At 36.5% G+C, this 10,194-nt stretch overlaps 1 protein-coding gene across 1 annotated transcript; it reads left to right on the forward strand.

Moving 5' to 3' along the window:
* Window positions 1–908: 908 nt before the first annotated feature.
* LOC122734743 (40S ribosomal protein S4, X isoform-like) lies at window positions 909–1,775 on the forward strand. Its single transcript, XM_043975805.1, has one exon. It carries the CDS (start codon window positions 915–917, stop codon window positions 1,704–1,706), a length of 792 nt encoding a protein of 263 aa, XP_043831740.1. The 5' UTR covers window positions 909–914; the 3' UTR covers window positions 1,707–1,775.
* Window positions 1,776–10,194: the final 8,419 nt, after the last annotated feature.

The raw sequence follows: 10,194 nt of genomic DNA on the forward strand, positions 1-10,194 counted from the left end.
GCTTTTAAAAGGAGTTAATATCAAAATAATGTCAACATTTACCCAGGCTTGCTGATCAGGGATAATAAAAATTTACCCAAAACTTATCCTGCCTTTCATGATATGAGTCTCTGATTCAAGGAATCCATGTCTGTCAATCTATCTAATCTAACATAATCTAATCTAGTATAATCTAATCTAATCTATCTATCCATCTATCATCTGCATACAAATGTGTATATGTGTGTGTGTGTGTGTGTGTATGTATTTCCCTCTGATAGCAGTTGGGAAGGGGCAAGGGTTTTGAATATATTGAGTAGAGAAATCAGAAAGAAGTCAATAGAGAGGACAATGTTTCTTGATAATAATGGAAGGATAAAAGTTAATACTGTCAAAACCATGACATAAAAAAGGAACCTTTTTGGTTTCTTCAATTCTTACCTTTTGGAATGATTTCTCTTATTGTGCTTTGTTGTCAGAAGGTATTAAGCCAGAGGATATGCCTGTTACATTGTGCTGATGCCCAGAGATCATGTATCAGTAAAAGAAAGGATAAAATAATTCTAATTATCTGCGTAATTTGATTCCCACATCTTTCCTTGCCTCTGACCCACCCAACTCATAACAACAACAATAATATGCAGAGATATAAGTTTTATAAATCTCTTTAACTCTTTTTTTGAGGGACAATGAGGGTTAAGTGACTTGCCCAAGGTCACACAGCTAGTAATTGTTAAGTGTCTGAGGCTGGATTTGAACTCAGGTCCTCCTGAATCCAGGGATAGTGGTTTATCCACCACACCACCTAGCTGCCCTTGTTTAATTCTTAATATTACTGAAATATAACTGTCAAAATACAATGATGATGATAAAGATGGTGACAATACTGACATCAATGAAAGAGAATTTGAGCCTTTTCCCGGCTCGTCTCAGATATGGCTCGTGGACCCAAGAAACACCTGAAGCGCGTCGCCGCCCCCAAGCACTGGATGCTGGACAAGCTGACCAGCGTGTTTGCTCCCAGACCATCCACAGGCCCCCACAAGCTAAGAGAATGCCTCCCACTCATCATCTTCTTCCGCAACCGTCTCAAGTATGCCCTGACAGGGGATGAGGTTAAGAAAATCTGCATGAAGCGGTTTATTAAGATTGATGGCAAAGTCCGCACAGACACGACCTACCCTGCTGGCTTCATGGATGTCATCAACATTGAGAAGACTGGCGAGCATTTCCGTCTGGTTTATGACACCAAGGGCCGCTTTGCTGTTCACTGCATCACAGCCGAGGAGGCAAAGTATAAATTGTGCAAAGTGAGAAAGACCTTTGTGGGCACTAAGGCCATTCCCCATATGGTGACCCATGATGCACGCACCATCCGCTATCCAGATCCACTTATCAAAGTGAACGATACCATTCAGATTGATCTAGAGACAGGCAAGATCACAGATTTCATCAAGTTTGATACTGGGAATATGTGCATGGTGACTGGCGGAGCTAACTTGGGTCAGATTGGCATGATCACCAACAGGGAGAAACATCCAGGCTCCTTTGATGTGGTTCATGTGAAGGATGCCAACGGCAACAGCTTTGCCACCAGGCTTTCCAACATTTTTGTGATTGGCAAAGGTAACAAGCCTTGGATTTCTCTTCCCAGAGGCAAGGGCATCCGCCTCACCATTGCCGAAGAGAGAGACAAGAGGCTAGCAGCCAAACAGTACAATGGGTGAAGGTTGGCTTGTTAACCACATTTTCTCTGGCCAAATAAAGACCTTCAAAAGTAAAAAAAAAAAAAAAAAGAGAATTTGAGAGTGAAGTAGATGATTTTTTTTCTCTTGAAAACTCCTTTCTCCCAAATAATACCATTAGTATCATTTTTGGAAGGTGTCTCCTGGAGACTAGCAGAGTCTCTACATAGAGTTCCTAAATAGCAAGGCTATTTCATTTTTATATTCTGATCTGGGTGGTAAATAAAAATAGACATCATACTACAGTAGTTGAAAAGAGAACTATTTTAAAATTTAATTTGGCTTAATCTCAAATAGATCCATGTATATAGTGTACTTGTAAATATTTTCTAATTAAATATAATGGAATAATTCAGTCCTCCTTCCCTCATAGTTGATGTAGTCACATAAAACAAAGAGTAGATAATGGAGACGATACAGATTAAATGTGTTAACAAAATGTTAACAGCAGTCTATCTCATTATGGTGAGTGTATAGATACCTCTCTAGGAGTTTCAGAAGAAACAAACTGACCAGCTGGGAGGGAGAACATTTTTTTTTTTTGCTTCTCCTTCCCATTGGCTATGATCCTTTGAAGCAAATTTAGCTAATTAATGACATTGTGAAATTCAAGAAGCAGAGACATGTCATCTGGACAGATACAAATATCTATTCCTTAAGAGAGAAAGCAGCTTCCAGGAGGCTACCTTTGGCAATAGAGAAAGGATACAAGTATGTACTTATAAGAGACCTTGCCTTAGCAACTGAGAGTCAATTGCAACGATATGGAGATGAAAAGACGTGAAAAGCTCTGGTGAGCTGCCCTCTCAACAAATATTCTATGCCCAAAGGTGAGCATTGAAAGGATTCCACAGGAGATAAAGATTTTCTAGGCCCTGTAATTCCAGAGTTATAAGTTGTATAGGCCATTTGTTTCCTATATGTGTGCCTCACAAACATGCCATTTTACTTTAAATTTGTGTGTGTTCTTCCCACAGATGTCTGTCTATTGGTGGGATAGTGTGCTCTAATTTTTTTTTTTGGGGGGGCGATGTTGTTTTGTAATTACTATGCTTTTACTAAGAGCTAATTTTATCAGCAAACTGTATATAGTGAAGTATACTCAGGAATTGTAGATTTGCAGTCTCACTGATTGCAGTCAAGAACCTGAGAGTAGCAATCACCCTCTGAGAAGGTAGTCCAGAGGAGAGTTACACATAGAATCTCAAAGGGAACTTATAGTGTATAGATATCCTACTGTAGACCACATAACTAAGAAGTGGCACAACTAAGAGGAGTTCTCAGATCTCTCTTCTTAGCACTTGTATGTCACTGTTATATGAAAAGTTAATAGATACTGAGTGACATGTTCCTTCTAAAACCATCCTAGATTCAGACATCAGAACCTTTTATGTAATGATCGAAAAACTTTGGGTAGAGATGTAACAAGAACTTTAGAAATTGCTCATCACAATTATTTTCCCACAGATATGTCATTTTTTCTCTTTACATACATTTTCCCTTATTTGAACCATTTTTCATCTAGGTTCTCTCCCCCTCTCCCCCCAAAACAAGCAAAGAAACAAAACTTCTCTAGCCATGCTGGAGGGAGGACAGGCTGAGAAGAGGACATATTTTACCGTACAGATGCAATGCTCCCAGGTTTCTCAGAATACATGACCCATTGGAGAGATGTTATCATCACTGAATAATGGAAGTTAAAGTGTCATGTCAATTAACCATTTCAAGGCCAAGTACTCTATTTCCTAAAACATATTTTAGAGTCAGCAGGTTAAATTTATATAACTCTCAATAAGAGTTAAAAACAATTGAATTGTGTGTTTTAATACACAGACTTCACTGGGTCTGGTATTTTAAAAGTGAATTTATGCAGATCCATCCTCAGCTGCATGAACACTTTATTCTCACTCTTTGGATTTATTTAGCCAAGGTCCAGATATAATTTGGGTTTTTTTTGCGGGGCAATGGGAGTTAAGTGACTTGCCCAGGGTCACACAGCTAGTAAGTGTCAAGTGTCTGAGGTCGGATTTGAACTCAGGTACTCCTGAATCCAGGGCCAGTGCTTTATCCACTGCACCATCTAGCTGTCCCCTCAGATATAATATTAAGGACATTAGAGAAAGGGGAAATGACAAAATCTATCAAGCAAAAACATGTGTTAAACATCTATTGTGTACCAGGTGCTTTGTTAGGTACTGGGTGTACAAAAAGAGACAGTCCCTATATTACAGTCTAATTGGGTAGATAACATACAACAACACATATACAAAGCAGGGGATATACAGGATAAATAACAAATAGTTTACAGAGGGAAGGCACTAGAACGGAGGGGTTACATGTTTTGTTAAGAGAATATATACCTTCTACTTTGTATCTTCATTAACACTGAGGAAGAAAACATCCCTACTCTTATACAGGCAATATCCTGACCTTCAATTATTACTCCAGATAAGTCAAAGAAAATGTGGATCATATTTGAGTTACCTCTACTTCAGAGTATACCATTCCAAGGCTAAAGCAGAGACTGGAATAAAAAAAAAAAAGTGATGACCTTTTCCTCTTCTCTTTCCTCTGAACAATTCCCTCATGGTTTAAACTAGCACCTGTTCTTAAATAGTACTGTTCCGGAAAACAAAGTGTTTAAGAGTTTGAGCATGACTTGAAAGTAAAACTGAGTTTTATTAAGGTGTACAGGGTGGAAATTGAAAATGAGTTTCACTGGATGCTCACAGAACAGCTAGAGGGTAGAATCTTCTGGGGAGCGTACAACTTCCCATGACTGCTTGCTCAGATAGAGAGCAGAAGGCTGTCTCCAGCTGTCTGTGGCAGCAGCTGTCTTTTAGAAATTTCCCTTCCCATGGATGCCATATTTGGCACCACAGGAACATAACAGCCATCCTCCTTGTGTGCTCCTGGGTACAACTGAAAAAAAAAAGTATTGTTTTCATCTAGAAAGCAAAGAGGTAACATTTTACTGTGAGCTGGACTGAAGATGGAGATTAGTTGTAGAGATGCTTCTCTCAGTACCTTTATTTGAAGAGATTGTCAGAGTCCAAATTCTCAAGGCTGCTGGTCCAAAAAGCATAGTCTGTTGACCTTGGGGGTCTTGTGTAAACCTCAATAATGTGCTCTAACTTTGAGCTAATGGGATTTTGTTGGGAAAGTGCTATTTGCTAGAGGGTATAGAGAGTATTTTATGATTAAGGGACTATCTACTTATTGCCAGTTTTTAGCATGCTGATTATGTTGGTGTTTTTAATTATGCAAATGCACCCAGAGGCTTTGGCAATGGGCACATGCTTTGTATAAACATGCATATAAATAAACAAATACATATCAATCCTGTTACTGTCTTGTCATTTCTTGTTCATTTCTATTCAGAATTTTCCAACTCAACCTGACAAATGTAGTTACGACAATGTGTGTGTACTTGTATATGTATATAGTTATGTATGCATGTATATTCATTTCCTAAGAATTACCCAAAAAGACATTAGAAGTCAAATCTGTAAGATTATCTGTGGGATGAAATTTATAGATTTAAGCATGAAGGGACCCAAGAGAACATGCAACTAAAAATTATATTTTACAGATGAGGAAACTGAGGCCAAAGGTGATTGTGACAACAAAAGAGACGCACCTGAAGTGGCAAAGCTAAAATTCAAATTCAGGTCCTCTGACTTCAATCTAGTATCCTTTCCGCTATCTCCTATTGCCTTAAGAAAAAAAAAAAAAGGTACTCACCAGCAAATCAGGAACAAACAATACATCTTTAAAGTGTTTTTAAATACCTTGATGCCACAAAGTCTCCTCTTCAATATTTTCTTTGAATTGCAGAATTTCTATTATTGTGTGTTTTTACATTTTTAAAGATGATGGTTTCATAGGTTCCTTATTTGAAGAACTCTTCTCTTTTATAAGTGAAAATACTTAAGGATATATACTTTCCCCTAAAGATGGATTGAGCTGTACCCCCCAAAAGTTTTCCTTAATTATTATTTTATAAACTTACTTTTAGTATAATTTAACTTAGTTTCTAGAAGTATGTAATTTAATCTCTAGTTAAGTCTAAATTCCTCCACTGAACCTCTTTTATTGTTTGTAATTTTTATTGTACTGTGGTCTCTAAACTAAATACTTAATATTTCTGGTTGTAGCTTACCATATGGTCAAATTATGGAAACGTGTCATGTAAGGCTCAGAAATATGGATATTCCTTCCAATTCCTATTGAGTAGTGTGTATTTCTGTGTGGATGTGTGTGTGTGTGTGTGTGTGTGTGTGTGTGTGTGTGTGTGTGTGTGTGAGAGAGAGAGAGAGAGAGAAAGGAAAAAATAACTTTCTATTTTAATACTAGCAAGATTATCTTATGTGATCTTGAGTGGCTCCTTAGTATCTCTTTCTTCCTGTCTGAAGTATTTTTTTTTACTTAAAATGTTTATATTTTATGTAATTTTATTCCTTAGTTTCTCAAATGTAGTGTTTTAAACAGGAAGTAACTTTATATTCTTTCTATTTTAACTTTTCTGTTTGGCTCCAGTAGTTCTTAGTTTAATTTTATAATTTCTTAAAATATCCAGCAGTATTTTAGGCATTGGTTTAAGAGTTGTTGACTGTCAAATTTTCTCTGCATTTTTCCCCAAGAGCTCTACTATATCACTTTTTCCCCTTTTCAAATGGCCATAATTAATTAATTAATTAATTTGGGTTTTAGATAATAAAATTTTTAATTTATATTTTTGAGTTCCAATTTTTATCCCTCTTTTCCTCCTTTCCTTCCCTCCCCTCCCCCCTCCTTGAAGTGGCCAAAAATCAGATATGGGTTATACATGTATAATTATGTAAAACATTACCATATTTGTCATTTTGTACAAGAAAACTTGATCAAAAGAAAAAAAATGAAAGTGGAAAAATAGCATGGTTCATTCTGTTCCATCAATATCAGTTCTTTCTTTGGAGGTGGATAGAATGTTTCCTCAACAGTCCTTTGGGATTATTTTGAATCATTGTATTGTTGAGAATAGTTTTCATTCATAATTCTTCATCAAACAATATGCTGTCTCTGTGTACAATGGTCTCTTGGTTCTGCTCACTTCACAATACATCATTTCATACGTTTCTTTCAAGGCCTTTCTGAAGACATCCTGCTTGTCATTTCTTATAGCACAATAATATTACATCACCATCCTATACCACAGTTTGTTTAGCCATTCCCTAATTTATGGACATTCCTTTGATTTACAATTCTTAGCCACCACAAAAAGAGCTGCTATAAATATTGTTGTACAAATAGGTCTGTTTCATTTTGGGGGATGTCTTTGGGATATAAACCTAGCAGTGTTATTGTGGGATCAAAGAGTCTGCACAGTTTTATAGTCCTTTGGGCATAGTTCCAAACTGCTCTCCAGAATGGCTGGATCTTTCACAACTCTACCAATAGTGGATTAGCGTCCTAGCTTTCTAACATACAATATTTTCCATTTTTATTATATTTGCCAGCCTTATAAGGGTGTGAGGTGATACCTCAAAGTTATTTTAATTTGCATTTCTCTAATCAATAGTGATCTAGGTAATTTTTTCACATGATTATAGATAGGTTTGATTTCTTTGTCTGAAAACTGCCTGTTCATATCCTTTGACCATTTATCAGTTGGGGAATGACCTATATTTTTATAAATTTGAATCAGTTCCCTATACATTTGAGAAATGAGGCCTTTATCAGAGATATTTGTTTCTATCTCTATCTCTTGCTTGAATTATTTTTTACTATTTCCATCCTCTATTATAATATTTATGACCTATTCATTTTTCTCCCACTTCTCTAGGGTTCTATCATTGTGAAATTTCTTCCTTCAAGAATTTTAATTTAGGGTTCTTTTAATCCATATCATTTCTTCATTGTATTTTGAGTATTTTGGTCTTTGGTCCTGCCTTCACTGTTTCTACCAAATGGTGTAACTAGCAGATACTCCTCCATTCTCTTGGCTGTGCAGTTGCTAAACTAGTGGTCATTCTTTTCTCCTTGGTTTTTGTTTAGAGTAGGATTTAAGAATTTCTTAAACCTGTCTGCTATAGCAGTTTGGTTTGGGGCACAGAGGCTAGGGTGTTTGTCCTGAATATGCTATGCTTATGAAGTGGGTGTACCTAGGTGGGTGTAATTATTTTTCTCTGTGTCTCCTCTAATCTCATGGTTCCATCTGACCTAGAATCAAATTATTTTCCAGGACATGCTACCCTGAGAAAGTCTGCACCTGAGATGCTGATATAGGACCAGATCCTGATTTATTTTAATGACCAAGACAACAGTAAACAAATAATACTTTTCTTTCTTTGACATTGCTCTCAGCCTGCTATTCCCTAAGATGTTTCAGTTCAGAACATCATCTACCCTTGTTTACTATTGGATATAGATCATTGTAAAATATAGCAATGTATGTAAAGCCCTTCACAATATTTAAGACATTCTATAAATGTAAGATAGTATCATTGTTGTTGTTTCTGTTTCTGTTCTTATTTTTTTTTTCCATCTTATACTCAAAGTGGTAAAATCACAACTTGTCATAGGGCCATTTTAATCAGAATTCCATTGAGAATTTTCTGGGTATTTTGTATTGGACATTTATGATTTTTAAAAATCTTAATAAAAGTATTTTATTATTTTCCATTTACATATAAAGATAGTTTTTGACATTTGTTTTCATAGGATTTTTAGTTCCAAATTTTTCTCCCATACTCACTTCCCTCCATCCTCCCCAAGACAGAAAGCAACCTGATATAGGTTCTATATGTGCAATCACATTAAACATATTTCTTCATTAGTCATATTGTGAAAGAAGAATCAGACCACAAGGGAAAAACCTCAAAAAAGAAGGAAAAACATCTGCGCAAATGTAGAAACAGTATGGTTCAATTGGCATTCATAATCCACAGTTCTTTTCTCTGGATGTTGAGAATATTTTCTATCATAAAGTTCTTTGAAATTGTTTTGGATTGTTGCATTGCTAAAAAGAGCAAAGTCTATCACTATTGTTCATCACGCAATTTTGCTTTTACTGTGCACAATGTTCTCCTGGTTCTGCTCAGCATCAGTTCATGTGAATCCTTCCAGGTTTCTCTGAATTCTTCCGGCTCATCATTACTTTTCATGTTGATTTTTTAAAACTTTGTGTTCTAAATTTTCTTCCTCCCTCCCTCCCCAACCCTCCCTATGAAATCAAGCAATTCAATATAAGTCATACATGTGCAGTTATGCAAAACATCTTCACATTAATTACATTGTGAAAGAAAATAGATAAAAGAATTTTATAAAAAAGAGCTAAGAATTAAAATTCTACTTCAATCTGTATTCAGATACCATCAGTTCTTCCTCTGTTAATGGTTTGCATTTTTTATACATCCTTCTGATATCATCCTGCTTATCATTTCTTTCAGTTACTCCTGCCAATTGTATTACCCTCCATCTTATTCCCTTCCCTTGATATTTACTCTATTTTCTGTTACCTCACCCTATCCCGCCTCAAAAGTGTTGTGCTTTTTACTTCTCCTCCCACAATCTGCCTTTGTCTCTCCCCCACTTATCTCCTTCCCCTCCCACTTTCCCTCAGGGCAACATATATTACTATACCCACTTGAGTGTGTTTGTTATTCCCTCTTTGAGCCAATTCTGATGATAGTAAGGCTCATTAACTAACCCCCTCTATCCCCATCTTCCCCTCCACTCCATTAGCTTTTACTTGTTTCTTTTATGTGAGCTACTTTTCCCCAGTTCACCTCTCACTTCCTGTTTCTTCCAGCAAATTCCTCTTACCCCTTAACTTTATTTTAAAGCTGTCATCTTGGGTCAGCTAGGTGACACAGTGGACAAAGCACCAGCTCTGGATCCAGAAGGCCCCAAGCCCAGATCTGGCCATAGACATAAGCCACCCTATCCTGCCTGCCCCATGAAAGACAAGGATAAACAAAAAATAAATGTTTAACTGACATCATTCCTTCATATTCAAGTCATACCTGTGCCCTCTGTCTAACTAAATTCCTTTCAGCTGTCCTAATACTGAGAAAGTTCTTATTAGTTAGAAGTATTATCTTTCCATGTAGGAATGTAAACAGTTTAATCTTTTAATATCCCTCATGATTTCTTTTTCCTGTTTACTATTTTTATGCTTCTCTAGCGTCTTGTATTTGAAAGTCAATTTTTCTACTGAGTTGAGGTCTTTTCAAAATAAATGCCCCAAAGTCCTCTTTTTCATTGAAGTCCCATTTTTCTCCTGAAAGATTATATGAAGTTTTGCTGTGTAAGTGATTTCTGGCTGTAGTCCCAGTTCCTTTGCCCTCTGGAATATCATATTCCATGCCCTCCAGTCCCTTCATGTAGATGCTGCTAGATCTTGTGTTATCTTTACCGTAGGTCCACAGTGTTTGAATTCTTTTTTTTCTAGCTGCTAGTAATATTTTCTTCTTGACCTGGGATCTCT

Source organism: Dromiciops gliroides, chromosome 1 (genome assembly GCF_019393635.1).
Source record: "Dromiciops gliroides isolate mDroGli1 chromosome 1, mDroGli1.pri, whole genome shotgun sequence".
Lineage (NCBI taxonomy): Eukaryota > Metazoa > Chordata > Mammalia > Microbiotheria > Microbiotheriidae > Dromiciops > Dromiciops gliroides.